At 46.0% G+C, this 17,045-nt stretch overlaps 1 protein-coding gene across 1 annotated transcript; it reads left to right on the top strand.

Annotated features, from left to right (window-relative positions):
- Nucleotides 1-1,788: 1,788 nt before the first annotated feature.
- On the top strand, nucleotides 1,789-15,943 carry LOC148340562 (voltage-gated purine nucleotide uniporter SLC17A9-like). The gene is made up of 12 exons (XM_088292285.1): nucleotides 1,789-2,032; nucleotides 4,520-4,717; nucleotides 9,756-9,895; nucleotides 10,483-10,582; nucleotides 10,695-10,819; nucleotides 11,359-11,458; nucleotides 12,204-12,300; nucleotides 12,389-12,511; nucleotides 12,631-12,746; nucleotides 13,452-13,507; nucleotides 13,892-13,921; nucleotides 14,998-15,943. The coding sequence occupies exons 1-12, from the start codon at nucleotides 1,899-1,901 to the stop codon at nucleotides 15,165-15,167; spliced, it is 1,389 nt and encodes a 462-aa protein (XP_088148411.1). The 5' UTR covers nucleotides 1,789-1,898; the 3' UTR covers nucleotides 15,168-15,943.
- The last annotated feature ends 1,102 nt before the right edge of the window (nucleotides 15,944-17,045 follow it).

Here is a 17,045-nt window from a genome sequence, read left to right on the forward strand (position 1 = left end):
ACAATCAACGGTAACATTTCCAGTTTGTCAATTGTGCACCCCCGCCCTCACCACCTGTTTTTTTTTTTTAAACGATCATTGTTTTTACATAATTTAATTGCATGCAAGTGTCTTATTTGATGCAGGAGGGGCGCTCATGCTGGTCATTTGTTTTTTTCCTTTATTTATTGGGGTTTTTTTTTGTTGCTTTTTAATTTTAGGAAGCCAAACTTGCTGCTAGTTGTCCATCCTTTATGTTGTCGAACTCGTGTTGTCTTTCTAGAAACTTTCTCTGAGAGACACCCAGTGCTCACATCCTCTTTTATTAATCCACATTTCTAAGAGCCGATTTGCAAATAAACCTAACTTTTGTGAAATATTTTTATTTTGTCTTGAGATTTCTTTTTCTTGACCTCTTCAACTTGTGATAGTTCCCCAAAATGTCCACTGAGGATCCCTTTGTAGCGATTGCATTCGCAACCATTCACTCATTCCTGACTCCCTAATCACTAGAGTTAGCAACAGAATTTGCCCGAAATAACAGTTTGTTAAAATGCTGAACCTGGTTGAAATGGCCACGTCAATTTGTTTGATTTTTTTAAATGGCCTTTAGTGTAATGTGATCGCGCCTTTAGAAAATCTAGTTGAAAATGCTTTCAGTATGAAGTAAAATTGTATTATTTCTATCCTTTATTTTTTTTGCCAGACTGATTGGCTGACAAGATTCACTTCAAATATCCACCAATGTGATTGTTCTTTTAGGTCATTTTTGCTTTGAACCTCTTCTTTTTGCTTAACCATTATCATGTTAAAGCATTTTCACACTGCACTTAGCGCACCATAGACCAACGCCATTCATTGTGTATGTCCTGTTGTGGCGCAACGAGGCAACTGTTCTACATTGGCTGGGTGCAAGATGACTGCTGCAAAACACACATTTTGAAAGTGATTAGTGTGTTCTGCTAAAAGAATAGTCAACGAAAGATCAGACTGAAAATTTTATCTTAATTCTTCCTCCTACCCGCACAAGACCACTGAGTTTGTTTTGTCTGAGTGGATTATAGCAGTGAAAGGCTCATATTTGAAACGGCCTTATGAGAGAAGCATTCTATTTTTGAAGAGACTTTTTCTCATACTTCAGAGGTAAGAATGAAAATAGGTGTACTGAACTGTTATATGAAATATCAAACTGCAAGCCGGATTCTTGTCACATCTACAACAAAAAGCAATGTGTGTTCATTTGATATAAACTTGGGAGAAATCTGAAAATATTTACTGTCGAGAAGCTGAAATTTTAACTTACACAGGGGCACTATAGAATTAATCAATTGTTTAAATGGAAGACCAGTCATTTGATAGTTTAGTTTTTGATGAATTGTTTAATTGTTGCAGATCGAGGTGACAGTAAACTTTCAGTTGACAAGAACTGACCACAGGAGTGAATGTTATTTATATCGCTGTGTGTTGAAATGTGCAACACGTTTGATCACTTAAATGTTCAAACATTTGTTCGGCCGCCAAGCACTAGAACAAAAGGAAGTTGAATTTTTATTTTCATGCTTAAAAAGTAGTAAAAATGTCCCAACTATGTCATTATTCAAACATGCTCTCCTCAGCAGAAGTCCAATTCCAAGTAGCTCTTTCCTTGGGAATGTTAAAAAGAACCGAGCGAATGTCTAGCTTTGAAGCAGATACAAGTTCCTGAGGTCGTTGCCTAAATTTCTGGAGCATTGACTCATATTGAAGCGCTTGATTCACGCACACCCTACATAACAACTCCTGCTCAATGCCTCTGACGTCACACTAGAAAACACCACAGGGGTAATTTTTCAGGGATTTTGTTCGAACACGTTTGACTCGTCTAGCTCGTCCGTCTGCGACAGGGCGACTTAAGCGAACTTCTGTGAGACATTTCTTCAATGAATGGCAGAACAAACATGTCGGGAAATGGTTGGAATGACTTTGCCGCCGCTACCCTCTTGGACCATGAAGACTGCGCTACCAACAAGGCTTCAGAATCAGAGGATCCGCGAGACAAAAATCAGTGGCCCAGGTGAGATCCACTTCAATCAGGTTCACTTGCATCCTGATTCGTTTTATACTCTGGTGAATTTTCATTGTGAGCAGTTTTACCACAGTTAACTTAAAAAATAACTTACTTTATGGTCCACTCGAGCCTAATTCAGCTCACTGTCGGCATTGTGAGCGTGCGCGCGCGCAATGGCGCTCGGCATTGGTAGGACGTCTCGACAGCTAGGAAGGAAATATTGGACACCGCTTTTGCCACACTCGCAAGTGCATTTTTAACTGTGACATTTAAGAATTAAGTCTGTTAATGGTTGGTATGTTTTTTCTTGAAAATCAGTGCGTTAAATTTTTTTTTTCAAGTTTTTCTAGGTTTCACTTAATATAAATACTAGTGTGATGCCTCAGTAAACACCACACAAGGGTTTTCAAAATTAAAGCGTTAACTAGAGATTAATTAGATTTTTTTTAACTCAGTTAAATATTTTAACTCAATTTTATTTACTTCAAAACTAATTTTCATATCTTGCAAAGCTCCGTCTCCGGCCTTCCTGTGTGGGGTTTGGGTGTTCTCCCCGAGCCCGCGTGGGTTTCTTCCGGGTACTCCGGTTTCCTCCAACATTCCAAAAACACGCATGACATGTAGTATGGACTCTCTAAATTGCCCCTAGGTGTGCTTGTGAGCGTGAGTGGTTGTTTATCTCCTTTGTCTTGGCTGGGTCTTCCCCGCCTACTGCATGAAGACAGCTGGGAGAGGCTCTAGCACCCCTAGCGATCCTTGAGAGGGGAAGCGTTACAGATAATTGATGGATGAATCTTGCAAAGCCAAATTCAAATACTGTACCATATTAGCTGTAAATCTTTAGCTCATCATCTCAGAACAAAACACAGTGCTCAAGTAACTACTGGGCCTTGCAAACCAACACTGCTGGAGTGTGGAGCTTGTGGGAGGAACTGAACGTATAAAAGTTTTGAGAATTGTTTCAAAGGAAAATGCCCATTAAGGGCACTCCTTTTAGAGCGTCAAGGATCAAAGAAAGCTATTAGAACAGTCTTTGAATCAACATACACTTTATATGTGTTGATTTTACATTAATTGCAAAATATTATTCAAGTAACTACCTGTTACATGCTTCACAAAAATAGTTGAAAAATGTGATTAATCACAATTAATTATGGAGTTCTTTGCAATTTATTAGGTAAAAGAACTTTGAAATCAAACAAAATAAAGGGAATCTTTTTTACTTGACACTAACAAGTGTTGAAATTGCAAAACTGAACATTTATTATGTACATTAATTCTAAATGCAAGTCGCTGATGGTGTAGTCTGTAGTGGTACATTCGCCTGACTTGTGTGTGGGTAGCGTGGGATCGGTTCCCACTCAGTGATGGTCTCCGTGTGTGCCCTGCGATTGGCTGGCGACCAGTTCAGGGTATAGTCCGCCTTTCGCCCCGAGTCAGCTGGGATGGGCTCCAGCAGCCCTGCAACCCTGACAAGATAAGCAGTGTGGAAGCTGCCATTGTTTCTAAATACCACAATTAAATTAAGGACCTGATGCAGTCGCACAATCTGGTGGGACTTTGTCTTTAAACTTGAGTGTTTCCTGTGCTGCGATCCATGTTTTTTAATGTAGTTATTGAACAACAGCTGAGAGTGCCATTGTTTTTAGCTGACACAAACTCAAAACAGTGAAACAGCTTGAAAAGGCAAATATCTCCATTGCTCTTGATGTGGTATGTTAGGTGAGTCGTTAACCCTTTGAAAACGTGACACGGCTCGTACGTGACGTCACGCCCTCAGATGGGAATGTGAGGTTGACTCCCACAATGCGTCACTCTGTTCAACTTCTAAATTCCAGTTTCCCTTTCTTACCTGTTGAGTGCCTTTAGTGTGTAATATGGTGTTAGGAATTAAGTGTCCTCCTGTGTTTTCTTATTAACTATTCGTTTTGTTGCGTGGACAGTATATCAGGGGTCCTAAATTCTGTTCCTCGAGGGCCGGTGTCCTGCATGTTTTTCATCGCTCCCTGCTACAATACGCCTGATTCAAATGATCAGATCATCTGCAAGATCTGCAGAAACTACATAAGGATCCTGATCATTTGAATCAGGTGTGTTGCAGCCGGGAGAGATGGAAAACAGGCGGCCGCTCAAGGAACAGGATTGAAGACCCCTGCAGTGCATGTATGAGAGATGACTGTGGCTGAGAAGTACTGTATGTGCTGTTTATTGAATTCTTTCTCACTGCTGCAATCTGGAGATGGATTACTGGAAGTCTGCGACTGTCTCTGGTGGGCAACGGTACGACTCCTTGCGGCAAGTTGAAGTAAATATGTTCTGCAGAGTAATGTTTTGTGAGTGTTGAAGGATAACTGGCGTCTGACTACTTGACTGGAAAAGTAATGCTTTAGATGAGTTGTGGAACATGTGCACAATTTGGAGTCAAGTGTTACGCACATCACTGACGGTGACATTTGCTGACAGTCCAAAAATGTGTTTATTTGCCAACAACAGAGCAGAGGCCCGCAAATGGATGCCAGTGTTGTTTGTGGGGACGTGCCTGGTGTACTGTGCCCGGATGACCATGCCTGTCTGCGCGGTGGCGATGGCAGCCGCCTTCCACTGGAACAAGATCGACACTGGCCTGGCACTGGGGGGATTCTTCTGGGGCTACTCGTGCACGCAGATCCTGGGAGGTCATGCGAGTGACAAGTAAGTCTTTCTGCTCGTCTCAGTTCTGCAGACTTTACACACTTTTGGGGTCCAGGGAACCTCTCATAATCCCAACGGCAATATTGTATGATTTATCCACTTGATGGAAACATTCGAGCAGAGGTATGTGCTTCGCAGATGCAAATATTTTGGCGAGGTTACCCTGCTGACCTAAAAAACTGTACTCCAGATCACGGGAGAACGACAAGTGATCACATACATTTCATGAAGGTGCAGAAGTAACACTCTTAAGTTGATGGCAGAATCTGCACAGCCAAAAAAGTGAAACATCCAGCCTTTTCTGACTTAAGCACATGGGAGAATATGGTCCATCGTGACTTTCAAATTCTTCTAAAATGAGGCCTGAGGCTGTTTAAAGCCCCCCTTAGTTCAAATTTACTCTAAAACGTCAAATCAAATAAAGAGTATGAGATGGTGTGTATTTAAAATAAACTTCCATCTTGGGCTTGTCAGGTTTCGCCGTTCGGCGAAGAGGTGGGTGGACCCAAAGAGCGAGGAAGCAGGGAAAAGGGTAAACTAAAGGGAATTTATTAAATTAATCAATGAGGACAAATAACATGGCGTGGACAAACAAACGTGGCAGGGTGCAAAATGACTAAGACGAACTAAACGTGACTAAACAGAACAAAAACCGAGGAACGAAGACAGTGACAAAAACTAGGGACAAGAGCGGGCGCAAGAGCGGGAGCGAAGCGAGAACATGAGCGTGAACGATATCAGGGAGCGGTCGTGACAGTCCAAATGGAGCAGCAACAGGGAGCCAAGCGGGGTAATGATCCGACACTGGGTTGATGGCATGGGAAGCTTAAATAGTCCGGTAATCAGGGGAGCAGATGGGGATCAGGTGTGTGATGGGTAACGATGAGCAGGTGCGTGACTGGTGAGGACGAGTGCTGAGGGGGAAACGCCCCGAAAGCAAGCAAAACAATAACAAAACCGCATGCACACAAAAACAATAACAAAAAACCCTGCCATGCCCGACGCGGATCATGACAGTACCCCCCCCTCAAGGGACGGATCCCAGACGTCCCAAAAAACAAACACGGAGAAACCCCCCCCCCCCCCCCAAAAAAAACCCCCAAAATTGTCCAAGAACGAGGGTGGGCGGAAGGGGTCGGGAGGTGGGACCCAGGCCCGCGAACGACACCGGTCTGGCGGATGTCCAGGGGGCCAGACCAGCGAGTCCCGACGGGGCCATTCGGGCGGCCGTCCGGGAGGCCCGATCAATAAGTCCACCCGTGGCCATTCAGGCGGACGTCCGGGCGCACCCGAGACAGGAACGTGGAGCGGCGGCTGGTCGTCGAGCCCCGCCGAGACAGGAACGTGGAGCGGCGGCTGGTCGTCGAATCCCGCCGAGACAGGAACGTGGAGCGGCGGAGGGTCGTCGAGTGTCGCCGACACAGGAACGTGGAGCGGCGGCTGGTCGTCGAGCCCGGCCGAGTCAGGAACGTGGAGCGGCGGCTGGTCCTCGAGCCCCGCCGAGTCAGGAACGTGGAGCGGCGGCTGGTCATCGAACCCCGCCGACACAGGAATGTGGAGCGGCGGCTGGTCGTCGAACCCCGCCGAGACAGGCACGTGGAGCGGCGGTGGACCGTCGGACGCCGCCGAGGCCGTGACGAGAAGCGGCGGCGCGTCGTCGAAGGCCGCCGAGGCAGAGTCGAGAGGCGGCGGCGTGTCGTCGAAGGCCGCCGAGGCAGGAGCCAGGAGCGACCGTGGGTCGTCGAGCGCTGCCGGGGCAGGCACTTGCGACGGGCGCAGGACAGGCGCCGTCGGATCCTGGGCCGGAGGCGGACGCGGGACGGGTTCCGCCGGAACGTGAGCTTGGGGCGGACGCACAACGTGCTCCGCCTGAACATGAACTGGGGGCGGACGCACAACGTGCTCCGCCTGAATGTGAACCTGGGACGGACGCACAACGTGCTCCGCCGGGACATGGACTTGGGGCGGACGCGGGACGTGCTCCGCCGCGGCATGGACTTGGGGCGAACGGACGACGTGCACCGCCGGAACATAGACTTGGGGCGGACGCCGGACGGGCTCCGCTGAAACGTGAGCTTGGGACGGACGCACAATGTGCTCCGCCTGAATGTGAACTTGGGACGGACGCACGACGTGCTCCGCCGGAACGTGAACTTGGGACGGACGCACGACGTGCTCCGTCGGAACGTGAACTTGGGACGGACGCACGACGTGCTCCGCCGGAACGTGAACTTGGGACGGACGCACGACGTGCTCCGCCGGAACGTGAACTTGGGACGGACGCACGACGTGCTCCGTCGGAACGTGAACTTGGGACGGACGCACGACGTGCTCCGCCGGAACGTGAACTTGGGACGGACGCACGACGTGCTCCGCCGGAACGTGAACTTGGGACGGACGCACGACGTGCTCCGCCGGAACGTGGACTGGGGACGGACGCACGACGTGCTCCGCCGGAACGTGGACTGGGGACGGACGCACGACGTGCTCCGCCGGGACATGGACTTGGGGCAGACGCGGAACGTGCTCCGCCGCAACATGGACTTGGGGCGAACGCACGACGTGCACCGCCGGAACGTGAACTTGGGACGGACGCACGACGTGCTCCGCCGGAACGTGGACTGGGGACGGACGCACAACGTGCTCCGCCGGGACATGGACTTGGGGCAGACGCGGAACGTGCACCGCCGGAACATAAACTTGGGGCGGACGCGGAACGTGCTCCGCCGCCACATGGACTTGGGCCATCGGCAGGGCGCCGGAACGGGGCTCAGCAGCTGACGAGGAGCCGAGACGGGGCTCAGCAGCTGACGAGGAGCCGGGACGGGGCTCAGCAGCTGACGAGGAGCCTGAACGGGGCTCAGCAGCTGGCGGGGAGCCTGAACGGGGCTCAGCAGCTGGCGGGGAGCCTGAACGGGGCTCAGCAGCTGACGGGGAGCCTGAACGGGGCTCAGCAGCTGACGGGGAGCCTGAACGGGGCTCAGCAGCTGACGGGGAGCCTGAACGGGGCTCAGCAGCTGACGGGGAGCCTGAACGGGGCTCAGCAGCTGACGGGGAGCCTGAGTGGGACTCTGGAGGCTGCAGCGGACGAGGAACCGGCACGGGGGGCTGCCGCTGACGAGGAGCCGGCACAGGAGGCTGCCGCGAACGGGGAGCCGGCACTGGAGGCTGCAGCTGACGAGGAGCCGGCACTGGAGGCTGCAGCTGACGAGGAGCCGGCACTGGGGGCTGCAACTGACGAGGAGCCGGCACTGGGGGCTGCAACTGACGAGGGGCCGGCACTGGAGGCTGCAGCTGACGAGGGACCGGCACTGGAGGCTGCAGCTGACGAGGGGCCGGCACTGGAGGCTGCAGCTGACGAGGGGCCGGCACTGGAGGCTGCAGCTGACGTGGAGGCGGCGTGGGTTGCTGCAGCTGACGTGGAGGCGGCGTGGGTTGCTGCAGCTGACGTGGAGGCGGCGTGGGTTGCTGCAGCTGACGTGGAGGCGGCGTGGGTTGCTGCAGCTGACGTGGAGGCGGCGTGGGTTGCTGCAGCTGACGTGGAGGCGGCGTGGGTTGCTGCAGCTGACGTGGAGGCGGCGTGGGTTGCTGCAGCTGACGTGGAGGCGGCGTGGGTTGCTGTAGCTGACGTGGAGGCGGCGTGGGTTGCGCAGCTGACGTGGAGGCTGCAGCGGGCCGGGCGCAGCAGCCGGGCCGGGCGCAGCCGAAACGGGGGAACTGATCCCTATCAGCCTGCCGCCATAGGGAGTTAGGGGAACGGGAAACATGAGGGACCGTGACTACTGGTGCTGGTGAACGTGAGCTATGAAACGCGAGGGGAACGTGACTAGGAGCGGAAACAGACTGTGGACGTGGGGAACGACGTGGCCGTGATCTACGTGATTTGGGACGAGGTGAACGACGCGAGGTAACGTGGGAGGTGGTCTCAAAACGGTCAAAAGAAAAAGGTGACGGAAATTGTTCGGGGGGAGGAAAGTGACGGATCCTAACGGAATCTGTGTCATGCTGGGCATACAACTGGTCATAAATGTATTCAAAGTCATCCTCGTGATCTGAGTCTACTATAATGTGAGGTGGTGTAATTGCATTGCGCTCAAAATCTTCTTGGTAATCTGAATCTATAATAAAATGGGGAGGTATGACAGGTGGGTAATCCTTAACATTATCATGAAACGCAGGGGAGAAAACCGGTGGGGAACGAAAAATAGAACCTACGTGAAGGACGCGGGATTGGTCGGCAGGCTGAGGGGGGTAGTCCGAGCAGCGACGACGATGACGTCGCCGAGAGCTTCCCGCTGGGTCCGTGGTTGGTCGGATCATTCTGTCAGGTTTCGCCGTTCGGCGAAGAGGTGGGTGGACCCAAAGAGCGAGGAAGCAGGGAAAAGGGTAAACTAAAGGGAATTTATTAAATTAATCAATGAGGACAAATAACATGGCGTGGACAAACAAACGTGGCAGGGTGCAAAATGACTAAGACGAACTAAACGTGACTAAACAGAACAAAAACCGAGGAACGAAGACAGTGACAAAAACTAGGGACAAGAGCGGGCGCAAGAGCGGGAGCGAAGCGAGAACATGAGCGTGAACGATATCAGGGAGCGGTCGTGACAGTCCAAATGGAGCAGCAACAGGGAGCCAAGCGGGGTAATGATCCGACACTGGGTTGATGGCATGGGAAGCTTAAATAGTCCGGTAATCAGGGGAGCAGATGGGGATCAGGTGTGTGATGGGTAACGATGAGCAGGTGCGTGACTGGTGAGGACGAGTGCTGAGGGGGAAACGCCCCGAAAGCAAGCAAAACAATAACAAAACCGCATGCACACAAAAACAATAACAAAAAACCCTGCCATGCCCGACGTGGATCATGACAGGGCTTTCATGGCAGGCTTATTTTTACCCTTCAAGCAACTAATATTTGACGACCATCAGTGTTGCGGCACATTTAGAAATTCAATATTGAAGTTTTTGCTTTTTTTCTTTCAACTATTTTCTGCTTAAGCTTTTGATTGATTTTGACACTGGATATTCCGTTTTGTAGAATTGGAGGTGAGCGAGTCCTGTTCTTCTCAGCCACCTCATGGGCGGTGGTCACAGCCGCCACACCCGTTCTGGCCCACCTTGGCTCTCGCACCCTGGCTCTCATGACCATGGCCAGAGTCTTCATGGGAATACTGCAAGGTGACCTGTATGAACGAGATCTTTGAACAATCCAGATTTGTAATAGGATGGGATGTTTTGGCACATCATCACATGACTACAAGGTGGATGTGCCGAGCCCGAATTGGTTTGAAAAAAATCCAGTTTGGTACTTTATGCTTTAAATGGTGACTGGATGTGCCATCTCAGTACAGTTCAATTATTAAACTTTTTAATTCCTCATCAGGCTGCCACACACTTTCTAGACTAGTTTGTTGTGGTGCTTCTTTGGTGTGGAGATCTCTTCAGGTTAAACACCGCACTGCATGTGAATTTGGCTTTCTGTCCTCTGATTGGACGAGCAGAGAACTTGACGTCGTCCCTCTGCCACCATGGCGTATATAAGTGGCTCTGAGTTGGAATAGTGATTGTGGGGAGTACCCCACCCCCAACACAATGACAGATAATTCTGAAGAAAGTCTTTCGGACGTACATAATTCACTGAAGAGTCAAAGGGCCGCTACGCAGCACATATTACTTAAAAGGAAGACTTTTTCATGGTCAGAAGTATTTGTGGCTGGTATTGGCATGATCTAAATGTCCTTAGAATGTCCTCAACTGTTTTCTAGGTGTATTCTTCCCATCTTTGGCCAGTCTCATCGCACAACGTGCACCGGAAGGGGAGAAGAGTTTTTTAAACAGCATCATGCAAAGTGGTAGCTCTCTTGGGTATGTAGCACAGAGGCAAACAGGTCCACTCACGCACACGCGCACGCACACACACGCTGCGCAACATACTGTAAGTAAGATGCAAGATGTCTTTTTTGGATTGTGTTTTCAGAATATTGTTAGCAGGCTTACTGGGCTCCGTACTGCTGGACTGGTATGGTTGGGAAAGTGTGTTCTATGCTGTTGGTTTTCTGTCTGGATTCTGGGCGCTCGTTGTGTGGCAGTGTTTTCTCAAAGGTGCTGTATTCACAACAACGTCTTTGCATCCTTCAATGATCTTGACTTTGTGGCTGTGGCTGTCATTCCAAAGTGGTTAATACGATATTGTTGTGAAAGCATTTTAAGGAGGAGTTTGCAGTTTTTTTTAGCCACACTTTCTTTTGTCAATTTCATGTGAAAGAAATAAAGCAGACAACAGTCTTGGGACAGCAAGAACGCTTGCTTTGTTTTTGTTGTATACTGAAGACATTTGAGTTTCTGACCAAAAGTTGAATATGAGAAAAATTCAGAAGTCCAACTTTTATTTCATGATATTTACATCTGGGTGTAAATCAAGTGCCCTTTTAAATGATCACGTTATGGTTTCATTTCAAATCCACTGTGGTCAAAGTAGAATGTCCAATAATTTCTGAATTAATTACTTATTGATTACTTGTTTTTGCGCTTGATGTTAAACTAAATACGTTATCCACGTGAGTGAAAAACCCATTTTCATAACTTTTCAAAGTGACACCATCAAAAAGATGAGTAAAATGTTTGACATGTGATCCTTTCAGACAACACTTATCGAAAGCAGAAAGAAGGAAGAAATGACTCCCAATCAAAGAGTTTGTCGTGTTCACTTCTGCTGAGCCTCTTCAGGAAGCCATGTGTCTGGTAAGGATGGATTACTCATATTAACAATACTATTGTAGTAAAATTGGTATCACAAGCAGTGAATATACTCTGTATATCATGAATGTAGTGCAAATTAAAAAAATATCGTAACAAGTAGGGGTGTGACGATAATTCGATATCGATATCTATCGCGATAGTTGGGGGCTTAATTCGTATTCCACAAACGCAATATTGACTCAAACGCATCAAACGGAAATTTCTATACTAGGGCAGGCTATTCTAAATAAATTAATCAAATGCTGTACTAACAAATCACTAACCTTGATCGGAAGATGTTTTCAAACGCTAACATTCAAAACTTCAGAGGCACTACGAGACTGAGCCGCTTACATACCTCATGGCGGCAGAGTGACTGTACCATCAAGATTGGCTCCACACTGACGGTTTTTGTCACAAATACAAGATTTCATTAAACATGCACAAAATGCCAAAAAGTCTAGGACATGGAGACAGCATTAGTAAAACACTTGTTTATGCAGTTTAGGCATTCCTTTAAATCCAAGCAATTAATAAGACAATGAGAAACACCTGGACATACTGGAGCTGATTGAAGACACAAGGGACCAGGATGACAAGCAAATAAAGACTAATAAAGAACACAAGAAAAACATGAAGAAACTAAAATCTAATCCAAACCAAACCAACAAAGAAGAAATGACATGCATTCAGATCGTACGGCACATGAAACATAAAGGAAACATTTTGCTTTGTTGCTTTGTCACAGGGCCATGGTCTTGGCTCACCTGTGCACATGCGGAACTTCCTACACGTTACTCTCGTGGATGCCGACATACTTCAGTGAAGAATATCCGCATGCCACGGTAATTGTTGTCTCCGGGCGGGTCCGAGGACTTCAACTATGTTCGTGTCAATGACCCCGATGGCACTTCGCTCGTCTTTTCCTTTCAGACGTGGGTGTATAATGTGTTCCCTTGGACGGCTGCCATTCCAGCGGCTCTTTGTGGTGGATATTTCTCCGATTCACTCATCAGCCAAGGATACAGTGTTGCGTTTGTCAGAAAGGCAATGCAGGTATGCACATTCACGTATGTTCTACTGTTGCAAGCACAGCAGTGTGTATATGAGGTGCTTTAAATTATCGCCTGTGCTTTGTCATGTTTTAACATCCACGTCTGGCCCCGCCCCCTCAGTTCATCGCCATGGGCGTGTCCAGCGCTTTTGTCCTGCCGCTGTCTGTCAAGGTGTCCTTTCCCATCGCTGTCATGTGCATTTCTGCTGCGATGGTTGCACTTTCCTTCAGCAGCTGGTATGAGCAAAATATGGAGGATTTTTTTTAAATATTTTGGAAAAAGTTCTTTGTGGTCAGACGTAGAAACATTGTTTTGCTCCTGTTTTGTTTGTAGCCTTTAAATGGAGTCCCACTGGTTCTGTTTGGATTATTCACTCATTCCCTATTCAGCAGGAATTGTTAGATAGTGGTCTGAGATATTTTCATCAAAAATCCTAAAAAGGAATAGTGAATAACTCAGAACGCTCCCACTGCTTTCCGCATCATTCACTTATTCTCTAAGACTGAATCACTACAATGATTATGTTGTGGACTTTAAAGTATAGTTGACTCGGTTAAAATTATAGGTAATCCAATACTATCACTATATTGATATTTTTCTGTAGTGGATGATAGTGCTATCACTATTGAATATTATCGCTTATTCCATATAGGCACAAGTTAGAATGTGATTGGTTCATTTGGAACAAAGCCACATTCTATTCAGAAACGGGTGCGCGCACATGTGCAACCACGTTATTTCAATTGTTTGTTTTCACTTCCCCGCTCGAAAGAAAAATTCATTTGAGATGTACTCGTTCAAATCAATCATTTATCGTGATCTCGTTTGTTTACATCACCAATAACCTATCGGTTGAAACGGGGTGTGTAGACTTTTGATGTATGTTTTTCCTGCGTGCTGCCTCATGCTGCTTTCCGCTGAGAACTATTCATGCGTTGCAGTGGTGCATCCATGAATGTGCAGGATCTAACGCCTTCACGGGCCGGAGCCCTCTTTGGTGAGTTGAGCGTGTGGCTCAGAAAAGCGTCTTGATGGATGAATGTGTCACATGTCGGCTCAGTGACTTTAAGGCAGTGTTTCTCAAACTGGGCCCGTGAGTCGAAACTTGGGGGTTCACAGAATTATGTAGCGATGAATATAGTATAGAAATAGATAGATAAATATAGAAGTATATAAATTAGGGCTTCTAAATGTTGAAAATTTAAGCTTACCTCTGCACCCTCAAACTCTGGGGGGTGTCTGCTAACTTAAGTAAGTTAACTTGACTAAGTTGTCAGTCTTGTACATGTTTTCAGCACATATCTTCAAGAATGTATCATGCATTTTGGAAATACAAGAGTAGTTTCTTGAATTATTAATTTGTTTTATTTCGATGCTTCAGGTTTCATGAACATGTTCGGCGCTTTCACAGGTACGTATCCTCAATTCAAATTCTGACTTTAAAGCCAGAATTCTGAATTTAAAGTCAGAAGCCAGAATTTTGACTTTGAGAATGAAGTCAGAATCTTTCCAACCTTTTTTTTTTTCATTCATGGCCCTAATCCTCTTCCGTAGCTTTGACTTAAAAGTGCAAACATTTAATTTATTTATTCAAGTAGCACATGAAGAAGAGCTGCAGCAAAGTACTTTGCAGAAAAAAAATTAACTTAATTTAATCATTTCGAACCAAAACCATTTTTACAGTAAAATCAATAAAATAAAAAATGAAAAGAAATAATAAAAGGGCAGAAACTCACGCTTTATTAATAACCAAAGGTGATGATACTCATCGAAATGTATTTATCCGATATGATAAATTTCTAATAATTTAGCATCTCACTGTTTATCAATGGCTTCCATGCCGATCACAAAAAAAAACATCACCTGCCAACTAGAGACCAGCCTGTGTGCAATGTCACATCTCTTCCCCATTTTCTGAACACTGCGCGTAACGCACCAAACTAATAACCGAACCATAAAATATGTTTGTGTGTTCTCTGCATTGTCAATATGATTTTTTTTTTTTTTTTTATAATTTAGGGCTGGACATTTGGATAGAATGTTTTTTTTTTATAAAAAACTAATGGACAGCTTAATTGATTATTAAAGTAATTGTTAGTGAGCAGCTCTTAAATCGAAAAAATGTGCAGCTATTCCATGTGGTCGCAATCAGTATTGACCGATCTCACTCATGAATGATCGAAATCTGCAGCTACAAACAGTCTGCATGTAAGGCGAGCACACCAGAACGAGCAGCTCAATGAATAGAAATACAGCATTAAGTCATTATGCATTCTATTTAATTGTTATTCCTCTATTTTCTATTACAATACTAGAGAGTGCTGTTTTTACTCATTAATTAAAAAAAACAAAAAAACACCAATACATTTTCAGGGGGGGGGGGCTGGAATAGATCAATGACATCATTGAGTGACGGATTGAATGAAGCTCATATCTCTGTATCAATTTGCCAAATGAGATTTGAAGTTGCCTGCGTGTGCTGTTCAGGTGTGCTGATGGTGTCGCTGTCGGGTTACATGATCGAGGTGACCCATTCGTGGGCGTCGGTGTTCTCCCTCATTGCCTTCGTCCACTGCGTTGGCCTCGCCGTCTTCCTCTACTTTGGCGATGGCCAGCGCATTGACCTAAAAGAGTCAAACAACTTTGCTTTTGTTTGAAATATTGCACATATCGGCCATTGTTTGTTTATAGTATGTGACGTGACACCTTAATTTTTTTTGTCTGTTTTTCATCAGTAAAATTATGTAATGTAAAATACATGTTTAAATATGTAAAAATATGGTATGTATGTAAAACGTATTTGATCAATGCAGCATCTTTGAACTTTCAAATAAATCATTACTTAGATGTATTTAATGATCATGCGGTGCAATTGTACGGCCACGAGTTTTGTTTGGAAAACAATGGTTTGATTTACCCTAAAGTATGCCAATTCATTTTCTGTCCTACCTGGCATCATTTCATATTGGTTTTGATGTCCGACGTGAAATTTCTAAGTATTGTTTTTATTTTCATCGTAATATTTATGCAAATTTTGTCCGATTATGCTCATTTAAGAAATATCATCTGATTCGACCATTAAGAAATAACCAAAGACATACATTTTTGTTGTTATGCTTTTGTTCACTTTCATTTAAAATTATGAGGTGAGGTTACCAAAACATTCCATCCATCTGCTCTTGGTCCGGCCCCTCTGTCAAATTTTTTTAAGAGGTTTGCCCACCCCCTGCTCTACACCATCAGCGTTTCACTTTGATTTTCTTAAATGATTCTCAAGCTTCATTAAATATTTGTATTGATTTAAAAATACTTCATGAAATGCTTTTCAGCCTATATATTTGTTTTATTTAAAAAACGTTTAACTTTTACTTCAATTAACATTGCTTTTCCTGTTTAGACAACTTAAGTGTACATGGAAAAATGTGACTGTTTCATTAAAAAAATTGTTAATGAAATGTTGAACATTCAATAAAATATTTTTTCAAGTATTTTTGCTTGGAATTGATTATTGTGATGTTTTTGAGCGGGTTGTTATCATTTGGGGTGACCATCCTCATATGGTGCCAGTAGTAATAGTTATTTTGAATTCAAAATAATGGATGCGATTTTTGTTGCTGAATATTAACTAACTATCCAATAAAAAAATGCAGCAAAATGATAATGCCTTCTTAGTCATGTTGTTTGCCTGCGATGTTGCGAAAGTAATGAGTATGATTGATACAGACCCGTTTCCATTTTGTAAACAGAGGTGACATAATCAGGATATCAGCACTTTGCTGAAGCAGAAAGCACAGTGGCGTATATGTATGAGCCGGCAAAGGTTACTTTGAAAAAACCTAGAACGTTGCCAGACGGAAAGCAATTTTCTGATCCTTATGGGATTACAGTGGAAGATGTTACAACGTGATTCGATGATCATCTTTATTAAGTGGAGAAACGTAATGTTTACACTAACCAGAAAATGATATCCAATTCGGGAATGAGCCTGCTTCACATAGAAGCGGTAAATGAATGAGATTGAGCCACTGCGTCACATCCAACATGGCGGCAACGTTGCCGTACACTACAACGCTCTAGGCCTTCTCTATGTCAATTTGACAGCTATTCTTTCTCCAAAATATCGTCCACTTTTTCAGCACCACGGTCAGCGCACCAGACAGCCGCAGGGCGTGCAGGGACGCCCGGGCCACGTACGCCCGAGCCCGGCGGCGAGCCACCGAGCTCCACTCACGGGAAACTGCTCGCTCGTCATTCAGTCTGTGGGGGGTGGGGGGTAGTGGGGGACTTTGTGCAAATAAGACGAAGAGGAGTCTGCAGAGTGCGCGTGCGTTTTGCGCCTGAAAACGATCCTCATTTGTTCCGGTGTGCTTGTCATGCTAACGGAAGCCGTAAAAGATGCCGCTCCTTGTGTTCACGGTGGACCTTGATTGCACACGAGAAAGATTAAGGCACGCGGTGAATGCCAAGAGAGGAATCAGTGGGCAGCCTGCATGCGGAAGATTGGGTAAACAAATTCAAGCTATTCATACGGTACA

The sequence above is a fragment of the Idiotropiscis lumnitzeri genome, chromosome 3, assembly GCF_059441095.1.
Source record: "Idiotropiscis lumnitzeri isolate Australia: NSW breed Sydney's pygmy pipehorse chromosome 3, RoL_Ilum_1.0, whole genome shotgun sequence".
Taxonomy (NCBI): Eukaryota; Metazoa; Chordata; class Actinopteri; order Syngnathiformes; family Syngnathidae; genus Idiotropiscis; species Idiotropiscis lumnitzeri.